The sequence below is a fragment of the Kwoniella bestiolae genome, chromosome 8, assembly GCF_000512585.2.
Source record: "Kwoniella bestiolae CBS 10118 chromosome 8, complete sequence".
Lineage (NCBI taxonomy): Eukaryota > Fungi > Basidiomycota > Tremellomycetes > Tremellales > Cryptococcaceae > Kwoniella > Kwoniella bestiolae.
The window spans coordinates 527,295-547,006 of record NC_089248.1 but is presented as its reverse complement, the minus strand read 5'-3'; the positions used below and the strand labels follow the sequence as shown (position 1 = coordinate 547,006).

General features: G+C 46.9%; 8 protein-coding genes across 8 annotated transcripts; 4 read left to right on the top strand and 4 right to left on the bottom strand.

Annotated features, from left to right (window-relative positions):
• Positions 1–1,342: 1,342 nt before the first annotated feature.
• On the top strand, positions 1,343–2,840 carry I302_108795 (uncharacterized protein; the record flags this gene model as incomplete). Its single annotated transcript, XM_065870730.1, has 9 exons — positions 1,343–1,599; positions 1,799–1,895; positions 1,981–2,089; positions 2,148–2,196; positions 2,269–2,300; positions 2,367–2,440; positions 2,504–2,600; positions 2,668–2,738; positions 2,817–2,840. The coding sequence occupies 9 exons, from the start codon at positions 1,343–1,345 to the stop codon at positions 2,838–2,840; spliced, it is 810 nt and encodes a 269-aa protein (XP_065726802.1).
• A 1,664-nt stretch (positions 2,841–4,504) lies between these two features.
• Positions 4,505–7,386, top strand: I302_108794 (uncharacterized protein; the record flags this gene model as incomplete). Its single annotated transcript, XM_019194520.2, has 10 exons — positions 4,505–4,739; positions 4,811–4,871; positions 5,043–5,354; positions 5,421–5,588; positions 5,643–5,956; positions 6,014–6,277; positions 6,354–6,653; positions 6,738–6,979; positions 7,049–7,267; positions 7,345–7,386. The coding sequence occupies 10 exons, from the start codon at positions 4,505–4,507 to the stop codon at positions 7,384–7,386; spliced, it is 2,157 nt and encodes a 718-aa protein (XP_019043356.2).
• A 640-nt stretch (positions 7,387–8,026) lies between these two features.
• On the top strand, positions 8,027–9,927 carry I302_108793 (uncharacterized protein; the record flags this gene model as incomplete). Its single annotated transcript, XM_019194519.2, has 5 exons — positions 8,027–8,652; positions 8,763–8,837; positions 8,963–9,460; positions 9,531–9,813; positions 9,883–9,927. 5 exons carry the CDS (start codon positions 8,027–8,029, stop codon positions 9,925–9,927), a joined length of 1,527 nt encoding a protein of 508 aa, XP_019043355.2.
• A 301-nt stretch (positions 9,928–10,228) lies between these two features.
• On the bottom strand, positions 10,229–11,690 carry I302_108792 (uncharacterized protein; the record flags this gene model as incomplete). The annotated part of the gene is made up of 8 exons (XM_019194518.1): positions 10,229–10,264; positions 10,339–10,406; positions 10,499–10,768; positions 10,840–10,871; positions 10,938–10,992; positions 11,100–11,214; positions 11,278–11,368; positions 11,446–11,690. 8 exons carry the CDS (start codon positions 11,688–11,690, stop codon positions 10,229–10,231), a joined length of 912 nt encoding a protein of 303 aa, XP_019043354.1.
• Positions 11,691–12,579: 889 nt separating this feature from the next.
• I302_108791 (uncharacterized protein) lies at positions 12,580–13,980 on the bottom strand (the record flags this gene model as incomplete). Its single annotated transcript, XM_019194517.1, has 9 exons — positions 12,580–12,612; positions 12,681–12,757; positions 12,823–12,919; positions 12,985–13,055; positions 13,159–13,193; positions 13,269–13,326; positions 13,426–13,534; positions 13,612–13,708; positions 13,769–13,980. The coding sequence occupies 9 exons, from the start codon at positions 13,978–13,980 to the stop codon at positions 12,580–12,582; spliced, it is 789 nt and encodes a 262-aa protein (XP_019043353.1).
• Positions 13,981–14,710: 730 nt separating this feature from the next.
• I302_108790 (uncharacterized protein) lies at positions 14,711–16,118 on the bottom strand (the record flags this gene model as incomplete). Its single annotated transcript, XM_019194516.1, has 9 exons — positions 14,711–14,746; positions 14,838–14,911; positions 14,971–15,070; positions 15,135–15,211; positions 15,268–15,302; positions 15,373–15,412; positions 15,480–15,588; positions 15,643–15,739; positions 15,817–16,118. The coding sequence occupies 9 exons, from the start codon at positions 16,116–16,118 to the stop codon at positions 14,711–14,713; spliced, it is 870 nt and encodes a 289-aa protein (XP_019043352.1).
• Positions 16,119–17,151: 1,033 nt separating this feature from the next.
• Positions 17,152–17,675, top strand: I302_108789 (uncharacterized protein; the record flags this gene model as incomplete). The annotated part of the gene is made up of 3 exons (XM_019194515.1): positions 17,152–17,333; positions 17,385–17,466; positions 17,529–17,675. The coding sequence occupies 3 exons, from the start codon at positions 17,152–17,154 to the stop codon at positions 17,673–17,675; spliced, it is 411 nt and encodes a 136-aa protein (XP_019043351.1).
• A 611-nt stretch (positions 17,676–18,286) lies between these two features.
• I302_108788 (uncharacterized protein) lies at positions 18,287–19,288 on the bottom strand (the record flags this gene model as incomplete). Its single annotated transcript, XM_019194514.1, has 7 exons — positions 18,287–18,387; positions 18,446–18,463; positions 18,520–18,605; positions 18,658–18,780; positions 18,840–19,013; positions 19,077–19,148; positions 19,203–19,288. 7 exons carry the CDS (start codon positions 19,286–19,288, stop codon positions 18,287–18,289), a joined length of 660 nt encoding a protein of 219 aa, XP_019043350.1.
• Between the last annotated feature and the right edge of the window lie 424 nt (positions 19,289–19,712).

Below are 19,712 nucleotides of genomic sequence, written 5' to 3'. Positions count from 1 at the left end.
TGTTACCTGTAACTGTACCCTGCATATATAACCCATAACCAAATTATAATTCATGATACGATAAACTAGCATATAATGTCACTTGCTCCCTGCATATACATACATGAGATGAAAACATATGTCAAGTCCGTATCTTTTCGTGTGATAACACGGGGATTGAAGAATGAATGATGGGATCACATTATATCATACTCTTCAAAAGCTCGATTGCTTTCCACGCAAGCTTGGGTTTCGACTCACAACGGTTGGACAAACGGAGGTTCAGAGTGCATGAATACTATCAGGTTCAAACGGCAGCGGGTTTTGGGTGCTGATTTGTCAATCACTCTAAGGTTTAGATGTGGGAATGTTCGGCCTCGCTTTGAAGAAGGGTGACTAAGTTGACCATCTTACCTTTCAACACCCGCTGAATGGGTTGTTTCGAATACAAACGTCAATAGGTTTATCTTTCGGCAGAACGAGTACTGATGATCGGCACGATCGAGATTCCGCTTGATAGAAACTCGCGACTCAGTCTGGATTGGTATACCGCGAGTTCGTGGTCATGGGAATCACTCTACTGTAGTGCTTGACCGACCCGAGCCAAGCCACACGCTAAATTAACCTTGACTTTGAGACTTTTAATTCAGATTCAGATTCCAACAAAGATTGTGCAGTACATTATGACGGATCACAAGTAGAATGTCTCACCAAGAGACGATATGACTGGTTGATACGGCTGTACGTATCATATGATTTATGTTCGTCAATCGCCAAAAGAAAGCGGGTAGTGCTAATGCCAATGCCGCAGTGTGACGAGTCTGCCCATGCACATACATCTCCGCATCACTAATTTCCATCTATACCCGTCGATGTTCGATCCCACCATCGTAGAGTCGTGCAGTGTATTTCAGGAAGGTAGGTATGGTCTGAGCGGCGATGAACCACGAACAAGCCAAGCCTTGGCCTTGGGATGTCTCTCTTTTGATGTTATCAGTCTGACACATGTGCACAGCGAGGGTGTCGTGTCGGATCATCCCTCCTATCGCGTACAGATGATGATGTGCGCTACGAAATGCAGTGGACGAGGCGCGATGAGTCCAGTTTGAGAATGTGTTGTATAATACTGTACATTTGTTACATCTACCGTGAATCACAGTCCCGACCTACTTCTCCGAGGGGGTAGACGACTTGTCACCCCTTCTTCCTTCAGCTTGGACATTTACTGGAATCAACTTCAGTACCCTTCTTGTATCGTGTTCTTGTGTTCACTAAGATATAAGTGATTTTAAACTATTCACTCATTTGGAATCCACGCTCCCTACCCCTATCATCCGTAGCTTCCTCGTTTCAGTTTCAAAAAATGATACCCACCCTTCCCATCCTCACGATCCTCCTTCTCTCATCCCTCTCCCTCGTACTCTCCTTCCCGTCTTTCTCAGATCCTTCCACCTCCGAACGATGGTCCCTGCCCATCAACCCGGCCGAATTCAACCACCACAAATTCCCTCAGTGCTCTACCAACGCTGAGTGCTTTAGGAAAGGACTGCCACCACTGAAGCCTGTTAGTAAGACTAGGAGGGGGGAGTTGAAGCCTAGACAATCGGCTGGTGTTAATGTGTGAGTGGTGGATCCATTTGGATGAGAATGGGAGGATAAGTAACTCGGATCAAAGAAGACTGGAGATGGAGAATCTTTTATACCACTGATGTTATGATCCCCCGGTGGATGATGATGTCCGGCTAGGATTGGCTTGCTTGGATCTGCTTGGTATTGGTTGAGAGCGAGCAAAGTCATTGACGATGTGATATCTTAACAGGATATCAGGTATAATCCAGGTCCTCCAGAATGGATCTCCCATAGGATACGTCTCGGGAGCGGTCAATACCACTTATGGAGGGTATGGGATGACCACGGTGAGCGAATCATTGACATTACCACTTCCAGTGGTAATTGCGGTGGTTGACCTGAGTTGATTGGTCTATCGACCCCATTACACAGAACGTAGCCAACGCCATGTCTGTCTCATTCACTCCTAACGGTAATATACCAGTCACATTCACATTGGCAGCTTCGCAGAGACCTTCGGGATTCCCTTATCTCGCTTCAGGTGGGTCTGTCCGATCGTATCAAAACGAATCGAGCTGATGAGGTTTTATGATGGATAGTGTATGGGGGCGGTACGAGCGCGATGAATATGCTTACCACCGATTACTCGTGAGTTGAGACCAGATCCATCGATTGTATCGATCAGAAGAGATGGAAGGGGCTGATATGTCCGTTGGGCAGATATACATTCATGACCGCCGCCAACACCGTTAGCAAGTTCAGTCGACCCTAACCTACTCGACTCAAGCAGCGCAGGCTGACATAAATCAATGACGTAGTCCCCGTCGGTCCTGCTGTCGCTTCAGCTTCGAACAATAGATTCAACCGAGCGACAGGAACGGAAACTTCCTTGGTAAGCTTGAAGTCTTGGTTCTGAGCCGATCGGGGTTGATGGAATCCTTCGTCCCGATCTCAGTTCGTGTACAACACTGCCAATCAGAATATCGCAGCGAGATGGATCAATACCGATAATACGCAGACCAGCGCTGTCATCATATATGATGTGAAGTTCGGTAAGTAACATCGTCATAAATACCGAGGTGAAGCTAATCGATCATTCTGAATTATCTCGTGGGATAGCACTATTCTACTTGATTGGTAGTTTTGCGCAGTTCCAAAGTAGATTCCCGAACGAGGGTGAATATGTGGTTGTGAGTGTGTTTCCACTGCCTATTCCTACTGGGACCGGGACACGGGGTGGCCGACTGATCTGTTGAATGTGTCTTTAGACCTGGAGATTAATCCCTCAATAACACTGCTTTTCCTGCTATACTCTTGACTGGACATTGTTTGATCTATTTTCGGACGATCCTGAGGGAATTCCTACTTTTTTCATACTTGACGCACTCACTGTTTCCATATACATTGATAGTCCCTCACATCTGTAGCCTAATTTCCCTTTTCTTCTGTTCTTGGATTCTCATACTGTATATATCGCTCGATTTCGGGTTTCTTCCTCTATGGGTACTGGGCTGTACTCCTCTCGCATAGGATTAGGGTTTCCGCTCGGAACTTATATCATATCATTCTATACATACTTGCATGGATGGAAGAGATAATTTGTTCCGCTGGAACAGGCAATGTTCCTCGTTCATGACGCGTTTGGCTCATTGGTTTCGCTGAGGAAGCAGGGCGATACGAGCTAGTAAAAGTATGCAGGGCGCTTTGTTGGAATCTAGACGATCGAAGGATTAGATGCGAGATTAGCGGCTCATAGCGGCAGTGAAGTGTGTTGTGGTGTGTAAAGTACACGGACTGTTGAATCAAATCAACAACAACACGGCGAGGGAGATGCACCATCAATGTTTCACTAACAATGAAAGAAGTGAGGGTCTGCGGTATTGTAGTGTGATGTATTTTTAGCCCATCCCTTCAAACTCGTCATACTCGTACGCCCTTAGCCCGGAGTCCCTCAGTTCCCTTCAAACTGCTCCCGAACATTCTTTGAGCTTATAAGCATGACGTGCAGATGGGACATGAGAGTCCTGTAATGTTGCTCAGGTATGTGAATGTGACTGTGAATGTGAATTCTGCATGCAAGCCAAGGAACAGACGAAGCGACGAGGCGTTGGACGCGTCTTGTGGTGCGAGTCGCGAGGAATCCCAAGCGAAGGTGATGACAAAAGGAGATGACGCGACGCGACTAGCTTTTCTTCTTCACCTTTTTAACGTTGAATGATCGACAGGGACGTTATCAGTTCATTTTTAGAATTTCACTTTTTCACCGTTTGGCACATTTATACATTCATAGACGCACTTGACTCGAGTACCAGCTGTGGAGTTGTATAGCTGCATGTGTATGTAGGCTAGGAGAATCAATTGAATCATGTGATACTGGCAGGAGACTCCGCAGGTCAATTCCCGCTGATGGTGATGGTGCTAAGATTTAAGCACAAAAAGATTATTTGCTAAGGGGTCACCCTGTGTGGGTGTACAGTATGACGATCATTCATGTTGTAGCTATAGTGCCATTGTTCAGATCTCCTCCTGAAGCCATTCACATCAATTCACTCTGTACCTCTCTCGTTTAGATCATTTTATAATTCATCGTAAAGTGGGGGACGTGCTGGTGCTATTCCTTATAGTGAAAAGTAGAATATCCTTCAACTCTCGTTCTTTCTCTCGCATTCTATTCATATACGCTCTTATTCCAAGAATTGATTTCTTGTCCCCATCTTCTCCTCCATCTTTTGCAAAAGATTGGATATATTGATATAACGTATCTTGGCAGGCTAAGATAAAACGACAATTCAATACATCTCAATCGCAAAGGTAAGACAAAACGAAACGAACGAAATCAAAATCACCATCGCAATCAAGGTATAATCGATATAACTCATCCTACAATATCGTATATCACATCCATCGGATCCCATCTATCCCCTTTAACGACATACACTAGACGAGAACGATAATAATGAAATCATCTACCACGACACTCACGACCTACGCGCTTTTGGTGCTATCGACAATAATCACCTCTGTCGATGCGGCTGGACCACATAACAGATTCGGTGTAGGTGCACATAGGAGACATCATGCTAGGGCTGCTGCTACTTCTACGGAGCTTAGCACGCCTGTACAGTCGAGTGAACAGAAGAGAGACGAATGTGAATTGGGTGCTTGGAAATGTGTTGGATCGGTATTACAGCGTAAGTCCAGAGTCTCATACCTTCATCACATGTTCTTAGCAGTGTAGCTGATAGGTGGCAACTTCATGTAGGGTGTTATAATGATCAGTGGAATTTTGTGACCAACTGTACTGGGACTGATATCATCTGCTCGTGAGTTGTTTGACGTTTTATCCCCTTCACTTCTGACACAAGGATACTAGTACGCTGTAACGCACACAGACTGTACCTACCCCTTTGGCGTTTGATCGTCACCCCTTGCTTCATCTCTCGCATCTACACTACTTTGGTGATCCTATTTGCTAATCAGAGTACATGATGTAGTGACGGACTATACACCACCGGATGCGTATGGACATGGTCAGTAGAGCAAAACGACGATGCCAACGAATCAGCAACTTCTTCACCACCTTTCACTTCTTCCATAACGGTCACTCCTACCGCATCAGAATCGTCAGCTTCGGCAAGCACAGCTTCGATAACAAATGCCAATCTCGCTGTTGAGCCCACTGCTACTGCTACGGCTGATGCCAATGAGGATGAGGAATGTGAAGATGAGGATGAACAAGATGATCAGGAAGACGACGAAGATGAGGGAGAAGAATATTGCGATGATGAAGATGATGGTGCTTGGGAGTGAGTACATTGATCGGATCCGCTGGTAGGCTTTACCGGATCATACGCTGATACGATGTTGAACAGTGAATACTACTCATCTGCTACTGCCGTCGTCACTGCTACACCTACTTCTGCTGCTTCCGTGGTCACCGCTGCTCCTACTTCTGCTATCGGTGGCGATTTGGCCCCCAGTGACGATGACGACGAGGGAGATGATGATGATGAAGAGGAGGAATGTGAAGATGACGACTCGTTAGTTGCCGGACCTTCGCAAGCGACAGAAACGCAGCTGACATATCATATCAGCGACGACTACGATGATGCTTCACCTACCACCACTTCCAGTGCCTCGACCTCTGCTACTTCGATCATTGGTGGACAACTCTGGGCAGGTCATGGAGATGCTTCGTCGGCTTCTACGCATGATTGGTACTCATGGGGTACCCAGGCTACCGCTACAACCGAAGATTGGAACACCTGGGATCAAGCTACTTCCACCAGTGAAGACTGGAACACATGGGCCCAGGCCACTGCGTCCGCTTCCGCTTCTGCTACTTCCAGTCGTGGTCACGGGAAAGGGAAGGGTCATAAATCATCTTCAGCTGATTGGGCGGCGTCTAGTGAGTTTATCCTTCACCTCTCCCTGGGGGTTTATCGACTTACACCGAGCTTCTTAGCTTCACCTTCATGGGATCAATCAGGAGATGTCAGTTCAACAACCGATGAATGGTCAACCGCCACCACTACCAATTCGTGGGACGATTGGTCAGGTCAAGCTACAGCTTCTTCCGCCGCCTGGGGTCAATCTGGAAAAGGTTCAGCTACAGCCAGTGCATCCTCTTCTGCTTATTCAGCCAAACCTAGCAAAGGCAGCAACCACACCACTGGTTCTCCTTCAAGCTCGTACAGCTCTGCACCTCATTACGTCATCTACTCTGATTGTGAGTTGTCCCTTTCGAGCCGATAACAACTCCCTTTATTACAAAGTGAGGGTTTGAGCTGACCTATGAAACGTAGACTGGTTATTCGAAATGCCTTCTGTAGATGTTCTATCCAACTTCAACCGTTTCATCTTAGCTTTCTGGATGACCGACCGAGGGGCAGTGGACAACGCTCAATTCTGGGAACAACTTGATTCGACCACCCGACAACAGGTCATCACGGATTATCATAATGCAGGGATCGCATTGATGGTTTCAGCTTTCGGATCGACCGACGCACCTACTTCGAATGGTGCGGATCCTACTCAGACTGCTCAGGCTTTGGCAAAGTGGGTAAAGGATTATGGATTGGATGGTGTGGATATTGATTATGAGGGTGAGATATCTTCACCGTGTGGTTTGGCTTCGATGATTGGAATAGGGATTAAAGGCATTTGCTGATGTGAGAACCTGTGTTCAGACATGCCCGCTATGAACTCTGCCCAGGCTGTCGCATGGATTGTGACTTTCCAAAAGGAATTGCGAAGACTACTACCATCGCCATATATCATCTCTCACGCACCCGTCGCACCTTGGTTCACATCTGCCAACGATTATTCGGATAAAGCCTATGTGGCTATTCACGAGCAGACTGGTGATGGAATTGATTTCTATAACATCCAGTTCTACAACCAAGGTAGCGGAGTTTACGAGGACTGTTATGTGAGTCATATGTCTCATTTGTCCCATTTCCATCCTAGAGATTCTCACTGATTATCTGAACCAACATAGTCTCTCCTCTTCGACTCAGGAAACGATTGGCCCTCAACCTCAGTCTTCGAGATCAACTCTTCCGCCGGATTACCCCTCGACAAGATCGTGATTGGTAAACCTCTTGATGAAGGTGCCGCTGCGAATGGATTCATCGATGCATCCCTTTTGGCCAAATGTGTTTCCCAAGCTCAGGCGAAGGGTTGGAATGCCGGTGTCATGTTCTGGGAATGGACTACTGTAAGTCCAGCTGTTCCCTCATGAGCTTTGATAATTCGAAGATGAACTATAAGCTGACGGCAATGGATATTTGATAGTCTGCACCTTCAATTATGGGTACAGTTAGAGGAACCAACTAAACCCAGCGATCCCCATTCATAATCTCATGACAATCACGATCTTTACGATTCAACCAATCCATCATCATCATCTTTGTTGTATATACCCTCAATCGGATCTCACGGATAAACAATCTCTTAGCTCTCTTTCTTTTGGTCATTCTGTGGATTATACATTACTATTGGACACACACACACATAACATACGCATACGATCTGTTGAATAGATCAGCAAGGGATCAGGACTTCTAGATGAAGTAGATGGATAGATGGGATGCTGGGAAGCTATCTATCAATGGGGGTTTCTCTTGAGCTTGATGCTGAAGTGGAAAAAAAGTAACGATCTTGATGATTTAATGTGTGTTTATGTCTTGTGCTATGAAGTACGTTCTTTATAAATCGATTTCTATTACGATGCATTGGATGTATCCGTCCGGATTTGTCTAGCATGAATGCGTAACTTGGTCCATAGGCTGCGAGCAGTATGTGAGCTGCTAAGTGATAATGCCACAAATGATGATTAAATCCACGTGTAACACTCCTCAACTCAACTTGCCACTCACTACACTAACTACAAATACACAGATTGACCTTTTCTTCATCCACTTCCTTCCCCCTCATCTTTCAACTACAGCATCACTCAAAAGAATAGTTCAGTAAAATGGCAACAGTCCATCCATCGCGACTGGGTTTGGTCCCCGGTGGATCATCACGACCACCTGCTCCTGCGACCAACGGAAATGGGGAAGGATCTTCGAGTAGGGAAGAGGAGTTGAGGAGGAAGTTGATGGATAGGAAGAGGAATGGGGACGAGCGTGGGTCGGGAGAGAGGGATAGGGAGGATAGACGGGATAGGGATAGAGATGATAGACGAGACAGAGACGATAGAAGGGACAGGGCGAGAGATGACAGACGGGACCGAGATGAAGACAGAGATAGAGTACGAGATCGGGATGGAGAAGGATTCAGATCCTACGACTCAAGACGAGACGAACGTGATCGTCGAAGAAGATCTCCAGAGAGAGAGCGAGACGATAGGCCAAGAAGAGCTTCACCAACTTATAAACCTTACGATTCCAATGCACCCCCTCCTCCCAACAACGGTGGTGGTGGTGGAGAGGCGTATGGATATGGAAGAAGAAATGATTTACCTTCTGGACCACCACCTTCTGGAGGGGGAGGACCAGGGATGCCTCCTCCTTGGGTGCCTAGGATGCAAGATTCTCAGAGGCCTAATTGGCAGAACCCTCCTGCGCATCAGAGGTTTGGGAATATGGATTTTGAGAGGTGAGTCATTGGTCTCATCAAGCACTCCTCCTCGATGTCAGATTGTTGAACCCCATATGCTGGACCGGATGGAAGTGCACAAGGATGCTGATAATTTTTGATTGCTGTAGACGACGACAGGAACGTGAGAATAATCCGTTCTCAATCTGGCCTGATTCGCCTAAAAGACCTTATCAGGATGAAGAGTAAGTACTCTCCGTCTGATCACCATCTCGCACCCTATGACATGCAATGTCATCACCATTCATGTGTTCATACCTCCAGCCTCCATCAGAGCGAGTGCCTTTTGCTGACCAACCCGTCAATCCAGCGAACTCGAAGCAGAACGCAAAAAGAACAAATCCAAATCGAAATCATCCAAACATAAAACCAGGTCCAAATCCAGCAAACACAAATCATCGAAACATCGATCATCCAGAAAATACTCCGACGAATCTTCCTCAGAGACTGATTCAGAGGAGGAAGACCGCCGTCGTCGACGACGAAAGGAGAAAGAGCGAGAGAGGAGGAAGAGGTACGATTCTGATAGTGCTTCCGAATCAGAGGATAGGAGGAGGAAGAGAAGAAGATCAAAGGCCCGAGACGAAGATGTGGATGTCGATGAACCACAGGAGGACTTGGCAGATCAATGGGTCGAAAAGGGTGGTGAAGTTGTGCTTATACCCAGCGAGAGGGATAGACATAAGGTTGAGAGTCATGTGCAGAAGTCACCTGAGAAGGTTTTTCAGAGGATTGAAGAGGATAGTGACGAGGAGATTGGACCGCAGTTGCCTATGGAGGGTAGAGATAAAGGGATGGACAGGTCGGCGTGAGTGTTTCAGCTTGAATCGGCGAAATCGAAATGGCATACGTAACATATGTTGACTTCTCTCCCCCAGCTTCGCCCATATGAGACCAGGAGAAGGAGAAGCCATGGCCGCCTATGCCGAATCAGGACAACGTATCCCCCGACGAGGAGAGATCGGTATGGAGGCGGACCAGATTGAGAAATTCGAACAATCCGGATACGTCATGTCTGGATCGAGACACCAACGTATGAACGCTGTGCGAATGAGAAAGGAAAACCAGGTCATCAACGAAGCTGAGAAGAGGGCGATTCTGAAGTTGCAGAAAGAGGAGAAGGAGAAGAAGGAGGGTATGATCATCACGCAGTTCAAAGAGGTATGTCTATCTTTCTTCTGCCTAAACTTTACGAAAGAAGAGAATGCTCATGTTTAATTGTGATTGTAGATGATGGAAGAGAATCTTAGGAAACAAGGTATAAATCGACCGTAATTGCGTTCTTCCATACGAATGTCCAGTACCATATCTGCGTATGCAACATGTACTATTTGGTGGTTTGGTTTGGTGTATGTCTATCCGCTGCGCAATTATCGTTACCGCGTTGGGCTACTACCGCCATATGCACACGATGCATAATACCCAGAATTTTAAGAGCCCAAGTGTGAATTGTCCGAAATCAAAGTCCGTATGGTCAAGAGAAAAGACGAGATATTATATTACTCTAACATATCGAGACGTTGTACCGCCTGAGACCTCTGCCAATTATTTGTAATCTCAAAAATGTAGTCTATCTTTAAGGAGTCTCTGGTAGAGTGTCGAAGTGGAGAGTCTACGGTGATAGAAGGAGGTCGGTGTCAGACATAGAATCTGAAGTGGGTGGAAATTAGGAACACAGTTGCTCACCATGATCTCTCCGTATTGGCCGTACGTAGACTTGAAGATAGGTCCATCACCACTGAGCAACAGAAGGTCTATAGTAACGTGAGATGAAATATCAACAACCAATCCGACGTCCGCTAATCGCTCTGGAACCAGAACGTCGGTCAAATTAGGCTCGACTTACTATTTCTGAGGTACGCGACAATGGCAGTAGGAGGCTTCGACCCATCTGCATTTATCCATTGAGCGGTGATTTCCAGAGTATCGGGATTGACGACCCACTGTCCGCACATCAAGGTTGTCAATTCCAACTCTGCCTCCAGCTCAGAACTCAATTGGGATCCATATCCACCACTCACGATAGCGGTTTCCGTGCCTTGAGAGTTAGTTTCGTTGGAGTCATCAGAATCATAGTATGTGTCTTCTGGACCTGTGTACGGGGGACCGGCGGGATCTGTCAAAAACTGAGTCATCAGCACGATGTCATCGTTTGTGCGAGGTCTCGATTTCTTAGGTAGGACTTACGGTTGATAGACCCTGCTGTTAATGTCGCGTAACTGCGTCGACCGTCAATATTGCATATCCCGATTCATCAATGTAAACTCTTGTCGCAAACGACTCACTTGAAACTTCCTGATCTCAAATCACTCTGAGACTCATCAGCAGGGACGGCAGGCTCTAGAGCATTGCAATCCAAAGACGTCAGCACGACTATCCCCTGAAGACTTAGAGTAGGCAGAGCAGGTTTTCGGGGTTGCCATAGCGGGTTTATCTATTGTACTTACGAGCAGCCAGATATGGGAAACCGCTAGGTCTCTGATCGGAGGAAATGGTGAGAGTTAGGGGATCCGCTGCATTGGCATTTTCGACGTAGTTAATGCTCATCGCTAAAGTCGGGTCCTACGTGAACGCAATCAGATTCAGATTTATGTTTATGAGATGGTGAGGTACCGATTCACTCACATTGCTAAATTGGAGACTAGTGGTCTGAAAATTTTCAACCCAGCCGTACTCTTGTCCAGAAGTACTTGTCACTCTGATAGCGTTGTACATTCTGAGGAGAAGCGAGGAATGTCAATCATGTAGTTAGCTCAGGAAGGCTCGTCTCCGCGGTGGGTGTGCAGTACGTACCTTGGGAATCCAGCTGATTGACGGGGAGCCAACGCTCGGGTAGTTGGAGATCTCCGATGAGGTTTGATGAGGGATTGTCCGGTTCGTAGACACTCCGCATTGGTCGAACATCCTCTTCTGGCGGGAGAAGGTCTAGTCCTATTGAGGCTGTTCCAGAAGGATTCACCGGTTGATTTCGTAGGGACCGCCTGAGACACGGTGATTAGCGTCAATGAGATGACCAGTATATAGAGAGATTTCAACATCTTGATGGATCGCCTTGGATGCGTTCTTGCGGGGATACGAGTGACATCAGAAGGTGGCTCAGTAGATTGACAACGTGAATTAATGAGTCTAATATTGTGGGAAGAGAGTCACAGCACGAAGTAGAACTATTATATGGATCCGGTCATTGTACCATTCCATCGTATATACTGGAACCCCTCTGAAGTAAACATACCGCCGTGTTGATCGGTCCTGCAAAAACAATATGCTTTTCAAGGTATGGATCAACTCATGGTCAACATAAACTCCGTTGGGTTACTGGCCTGTCCAAAGGGTGATGCCAAGAGATCGAGAACTGCTGGGAATTATCGTTAATTCAACCTACACGCCTCTCATGGTTGGTTCAACCCGTTGAGACATCAGGGACCAGGTGACTGTATGTACAGTAAACAACCGAAACAACGTAAGGTCCTCTCGGATGGTATTTCACCGTTCGAAGCTGACCGGACAGGTAATAAAATATGTAACCCCGTGAGGAAATCGCAAATCACGCTTTCAGCCAGATATCTTACATTGACCTATCTAGAGGTTATCGACAGCGCATCTATGGCCAGCTTCGAATTTGGATAGGATGAGTTCGCTCGAGAAGCATGCAATCACCTTCCCACGCAAAGACAGTTGGCGCGAGGACATTCTGATAACTCCCACTGGCACTTTCCATCGCACTTTTGAAAGCAGCCAAAATATAAAGCAATCGGCTGAGGGAGTGAGAAGATCAAGAGTCCCAAAAGACGGATCGAGGAGGATTGGATGATGGCCAGCGTGTGCGCGTACGGGCGTAAATGATCGGGATCTTAGCCTTGAACATCATTCATGATCTATATATCATACAATTCCATTGTTGCCCCTTTACAACTGTTTGCCTTCAGACTAATTGGCCGGTGGTGGGACGAGGTAATAAGTCTATCATAATTGATCATGAACCCAAGAGTTCAGCTTTCAAATACAGCCATACATGAACAATCACTTACGACTTGTTGAGCGTTGGCAACATTGTAATTGGCCTTGAAAGCCGCGTAGTTTGTCTCAGATATCAATCCGAGACCGTCTGCATTTGCGGGGTGTTGATCAGCACGAGCTTCTATGTGTGTCTCTGGTGGTACGAAAACTTACATCCATTTTGGCCCAGGTAAAACACGGTATCTTTCAATGTTCCGTCTGTATTAGTCCACTTGGCTGTGATTTGAGTGGTAGAAGGATCGTATAGGAACTGTACATGGACGACCGGGTTAATCATACTCAGTATGCCCTCAGAAGTTGTTTGGTCAAACTTACTATATCGGTCTCCACGGCACCATTGCCGTTGGGGTTGCGAGAGGTCACTTGATTTTGAGCTTTGCCTTTCACTGCGAGCATACACAAGGGGGTCGTCAACCGGACAGGTGATGTCAACAGAATTTCATCTAAGCCCGAAGACTAGCGTGGCTCTCTTCGCCCGTGATCACTTACCTTCTGCTGTAGCACCGACGAGGGTGGCATAGGTTCTATGATGCATGAAAATTAAGGAAGAACGAAAGTCATCAGCACAAACGAATGTGGCCACCGGGGACGTCACTCACGTAAGGGCCGTTCGACCGGTGGTCCCCATATTCGCGTTGGCTGCCTGTCCATTAAACTCTACAAATCATCATCATGAAGAAGCAAGAAGAAGTCGGACATCAGCTACAGTGCAGCAACCTCATAGAGCTAGCCATGCTTACTCGGAAGAAGACTCACGGGCACCGTAGTATGAGAATGAACCAGTACGAGTCCCAGCGGAGGCGGTGAATAGGACTGGCCCGTTGTCACTGGGTCCAAAAGACACTACCAAGGCGTTGTTGAAATCCTACATATGCATGATCAGTCAGTACCAGCAAAGTCAATTTCCGATGACATTGTCGGATGCCGAACTGCGCAACTCACAGTGGTGATGTCGTAGGCATTGTAGGCGTTCAACGTCCGGGAGACGTAACCTAAAGGATTACTATTGGCATCTAGGATCTTTATAGCTCCAGTATAGCTGCACAGTATCGATCAGCGATTTGATAAGTGCAGAAGTCACAAGGATAGAAACGCTCACACTGTTGGTAAGTTTGACTGACGAGGTCTCAGAGCACGATTTCTTGAGTATCTTCTTGTAGGTTTGAGTAGAGGCAGACCCATCCGTAGGCATTCTGCATTGGTTGAGCAAGGGACGACTTCCGAATGCCCTTGAAGGGCGTTCGCATTGACTGCACAGAACGAACTGAGGATGGCGATCACCAAAGCGAGCCAGCATCGGAAGTTCCACATGATCATAAAAGTGGCCGGTTGTCCAGTTGTCGATTGTGCAATTACCTTTGATTTCTTCTGTCTTGTAAGACGCTTGAGGGGAATGAAGAATCTTTGGTGCATCTATTTTTCGACGCAGGCATAGCGAAGGACTATATATATATCTTTGTGCGATACATCTGTTGTTGAAGACAGCCGTTGAACAATGCCTCTACTTGCCTTGCTGGCGCAATCTCGAATGACAGCATTTCAGAGGATTAGGAAGCTGAATAATGTCTCAGAAGCCCTGCGTCAAGCCAGTCAGTTCGTTTCGGGAGTCACAAGCCCAAGGTTGTATCCCAATCGGCAGTCGGAAGGTCAGAATTCGAAAGGATGACTGAAATTTGACGCGAGACAAGAATAAGAATCGGGTCAGCGTCCTTGATGGGCATATGCACTACATGAGGTGGACTCATGATCTTCGGGATGTCTAGAATTGTTGTGCAATCGTGTCTATAGTCACACGCTTACGGTTGTTTCAGAACTGTATCCGATGTATCTCATATTCAGGTCCAGATTCAGATTCATATAGTTCACACAAATTGCCCAAGATAGGAGAGAAACGAACAAAACAAAACCATAGGGGAGGGGAGGGGAATAAAAAGCTTCTATACGAGATCCACGACTCCATCAACCGATGTCATCTTGCTAAAGAAGGGAAGTCAAGCCCTGTGGACCTCCGTGATCTCTTCATACGGTCTGTAGATTGAGATTACGGTGGTGGAGGAATGGTCACATATTTGAAGCTCTGGGGGGAAAAACAACAGTTTCCGCTTGCGTCAGCAATCCACGATCCACTTTCCCAAATGAACACAGCAGACGCAGAGCAGACAACTCACAACTGGCGTTGGGTTCACACCGAATCCATCCACGAACGCAGAGTAGTCTGCCGGCGAGATCAAGCCGAATCCGTCTACAGATTTGAGCTTGGTCAGCCAGCTTCTCGGATCCGTGTGTAAGGGCTCGACTCACAGTTGGACGAACTAGCCAGGAACAACATAGTGATAGGCTTTGAACCGTCTGTATTGATCCACTGTCCTGTAATCTCTTGAGTCTCGGAGTTATACAAGAACTATGTATCAAGGAATCTCTTTAACAAGAGCCCAACCATGAAGATTGTGAGATAGTGAACGTACGATGGCGGTCTCTTGCCCATTGTATAGCCCACGCGTATTTTCAAGTCCTTCTTCATCGGCCTGAGCGGGTCCAGAGACTGTGCCATACTCCACAGATCAGCACAAATTCATATCAGATCGCGTTTACACTTACTCTCTCTTGATATACCCGAAAGAAGGGCGAAAGCACTGCGGTTGGTTGTTAATCTGTCAATTTACATGCAAATTACGAATTGCGCGGTCAATGCCTGCTGCTAACCTTGCCCCAGAGCCAAGGTTCGAAGTTTGGTCGTTGAAAACTGAAGCGCGAAATCGTAGGTCAACTTTGCATTCTGTCACGCCTCTCCTTGCAAAGCCATAACCTACCAGCACCCAAGTACGGGTAACCACCTTGTCGATCGTCCGAGGATATAGTAAATGTGAAGGGGTCGTCGCCGTTTTGTGAGAAAAGAAGTGTCACGGCCTCGCTTGCGTCCTGTTTTTTTACAATGGTCAATGATCTACGACGTTACAACTTACAACAACGCACAGTCGTGATATCGTATCCACCATCATCGTTGAGCGTCTTTGAGATGTAACCGAGACTTTCGCGATCGGAATTGAAAACTTCGATACCCCCACTGAACCTGCTCAGCGATTTGAGGTGTCAGCGTGTTCTTTGAGCAAGGGATTCCTTTGAAGCTATCGACCAACGATGACTCACACTTCTGGAGAATCCGATTGACGAGGTCTGAGAGCTCTAGTACCGGTACCTCTTTTAGCTGGCTTCAAGAGCGGGAGACCCCTTCTCAGACATTCGGCGTTGGTACTGCACAGTGACCTCTTGAATGGGGTTCTTGCAGATGATCCTCCTCTTATGAACAGTTCTCGCTCAGTCTTGGAAGACTGAGCCCTACGGGAAGGTTGTCTTTTGGCTAGAAGGCCATCTTCTGTCTTTGTGGGCTGAGCTTGGACGAAGGCCAGGAAGAGAAGGGCGAGGAACGTGAATAGATAGCTTCGGTGCATGTTCGATATCCTTGAGTTAGCGTGATGTAGATTGGTACGCTGTTGGAGATGTCAGAGGTCTTACAAAGGTATATTGGTGAAAATACAACTAAACAAATAAGACCGAAGAAGAAGAGGCGACGTATTTTCAAGTCATGATGTTTACCACCCGTAATGGATGATCCTATATGAAAGTTCACAACACTGTCCATGCTCATGCATCCCGGGCTGGAAGCTAGGCCAGAGGTTCAATGATACTGAGATCTGCATATGAAAAAGTACAAGATATTTACGAGAGGGAGTAAACATTCCTCAACATGGCCTGTAACGTGCCTTGCACATCTGATAGGGAATTTTCAAATTAAGCTTCGCATGGTTTGTCGCTTCTGGCGAATATGTACGGCATTGTTTGTACCGCTGTGTGGAACCACCATGTCGGATTTCTGTACGGATGGATCTCCTAGCAGAGTCTCGGCAATATGCCTCCCCTCCGTCGTTAAACAGTCATATCGAACGTTGCTTTCGCAAAGGATCATGACTGCGCTTCATTCGATCCCCGGCTAGTTCTGGGGAGAACAACCAGACTGTTGTCACCGCGTAGATCACCACACAATCACATGATCTGGTACCCGAATTGTTGAAGATGCTGTATAGCCCAAGACCGCTATGCTGCCCCGACAAGATCTCAGGAAAGCTCTTGACGTCTCCTATCAGAGTATGGCATCTTAATGGAGCAGAGGAATCTGCGCATCAGTCTCGAGCTACACTTGTCTCTACAATAATCTCTGAAATAGCTTGTGTCTATCGGGAAATATCCGGCCTTTCCGCGCAGGGATATCGCAGCGCGTTTGCAACAATCGCAATTACCATTGGAAATGAGGTAACTATTTCATAAGGCGCGTGTCCGACAATGGATGGCGTCATTCGCACTCAACCCTGCGTGTTATGATTAACTCTGCGACCCAGCGGTCAATCAAGTCAGTAAAGCTCATACATATTTGTCATATGCACTGGTCAACTATGTGTTCGATCAAAAGCAGAGAAACCCGTCAAAATGCCACCTGAAAGTAAAATCTCAGCTCATCTACATAGTGTACGAGAAACGATAGTCCGCCTAGATCCTAAAGACGCTCATCGGGCGACCCAGTCAAGCTCTTCGACTTTCTTAATTGACACTCGACCGGCATCCTTCCGAGAGAAGGAAGGATTCATTCCTGGAGCTTTGATCATCGAAAGGTAGGCAATCTAGCTATCTGTCATGCATACTGCTTACGCTTGTTTTGGCAGAAATGTACTGGAGTGGCGATTAGATCCAACGTCACCCGATAGCATCGATGAGGCACGTCGATCACACTTCACACCGATAGTAGTGAGGCAAATTATTTCAGACTATAAGATGCGGATGTCGCAGCTGAAGCCAAATCCTGTCAGTTCTGCAACGAGGGCTATGCCTCCACCCTTGCTGTTCAGTCGCTGAACTCTTTGGGGGTGAAGACCGCAACCGACCTCAAAGGGGGATTCAGAGGATGGAAGGCGGCAGGCCTCCTAGTAACGATATCTGATCAGCCGAAGCCCTAACAAGCTTCACAACCTTACTGTAGCTCTAACACGTTGAGAAATCTCGATTTTGTCTTGACTGTAGTAATAATGCACAGTTCATTGAAGCAAGTTGGCCAATAACCGCTGGTAGTCCCATGGCGCTATCGTCACATGCCTATGCACTACATACTTACCCAAGTAAACGGCATCTTACTCGGAAGGGTATCATTTTGGTGAATATAGACAACGTATGCATCGATCAAGAAGATAATGACAAGAAAAACAGGTATGAATATGATATCTTGTAAAACCCCAGTGACTCCCCCATCAATCATAATTCTGTAAATGGTCCCGTCAACATATGTTAGTCGAAACGCACAATCGACCGCGTCTCGATACTGTAACGTGGGAACACTCCCTCCTTTCCGTCATAACGGGGATCGGTGAATGCTGTATGCGGTGATGTGTGGTCGGGGTATTGGGAATCATACTGCTTGAACAGCAGGAGATCGGTTGGTTTCTGCTCAGAAACATAGTACCACTTGATGCCCCCAGTATCGCGGATGGAGAACATTCCTTTCTCCTTCCTATGGTGACGCAAAAGAATTAATCAACGGAAGCTATAGGAAACTATAGACCGAATTGCAGGCTTACCCATCACGATACAGTGTACGATTGTGCACTTTCGCCTTTTGGTCCACGGTTCTGGCGTCTGCAACTGCAAGGGGAGCGTCCATGACTACACCTCGAACTGGCCAGAGATCAGCTCGGTCCACTGACTCTCAACCAAGTATTACTAATCAACTTACTTGGGCGCCATGCGTTCACTGATGTGGGCAAACCATCAGCTTCACCGCCAAGATTGGGAGAAAGAGGTGCTCACCTATTAGAACCCGACTCGCCCCATCGGCGACAGTCTTTGTGAAATCAGATGCACTTTCGGGCGTGAGATCGATGTGTGGTCGCATGCTATACAAAGGTCGGCTTGTGCTTTTTGCAGCAATGTTGGGGAAAAACATACAGAGGAAGATTTTCCTTTGACGTGAAATCATAGCCGGCAAGAGTGGTTGCAGGCTTGTGTAGACGAGTCCTCTGGTTGTAAGTGACGATTTTAGTCGCCTGAGGGAATACCTTTCTCAGAACTCTGAAAGGACGACATGACTCAGCCTTGTCTGGCTACGTCTGAAGGCAGATTCCACTTACTTGTCGATCTCTTGGCGGTACAATTTGCACAAAGGCGAATCGTTCTCCTCCACAAGCTCATCATTTGTGTCCAAAGCAGCAAAGTCTTCCTCTCGCAGGGCAGATTGTGCTTGTACCAACTGGATACCGGCAGTCTCCAAAGTGAGGTCTGGGTGCTCACGCAGATCGTGAATCCTAAATAAGATTCAGCTCGACACGTGAAGCTCGCAAGTGTCGGCGTCTGACGGGAGAACCTACCTGACGGTCTGCGGTGCATACCTTTCGTTGGTCTGAGGACGCCCATCAGGTTGAGGCGAGTAGGTGTACGAGCTGATGCGCTGGGATATCAGCTGTGTATACGGTACGATGTGAATGATTACTCACAACAGCGGCTCAGGTGGCACGAATCTATCCTCCGTTGTCACATAGTTGATGACAGCTGAAGCGAAACTTCCTTGTAGAACGGTCATGGTTGTTGGCTTTGATCACTGTTCATTCAACTTGATGGACTTTTGGCACCTTCAATCAATACTTGTAGCTCTTTATGATAAAACGAAAATTTCCTGGGACTGTCGTTTTCAGTCAGGATTTCGGCTCGCCGGATGACGCAATATCGCACCTTATCAATTGGCGTAACAACTTCTGTTGCGCAATCCAAGGACGATATTCCGAATGAAACCAACTAAGTTACGATTACTCGCTATCAGGCGCCTGGTTCAGGGCACAATGGCGTGATATGATAACACGAGGTGAATTTATCTCCGAGCCACTTTTCGGGCGCAGATTACAGTACATAAAGCTACAAAACGTGCCAGGTCTCTTTTCACAATGCAATGCCCAATTAAACTTCTGAAGAGTGTGTAAAGAATGGCTGCGTTCATCGAAGAAGACACC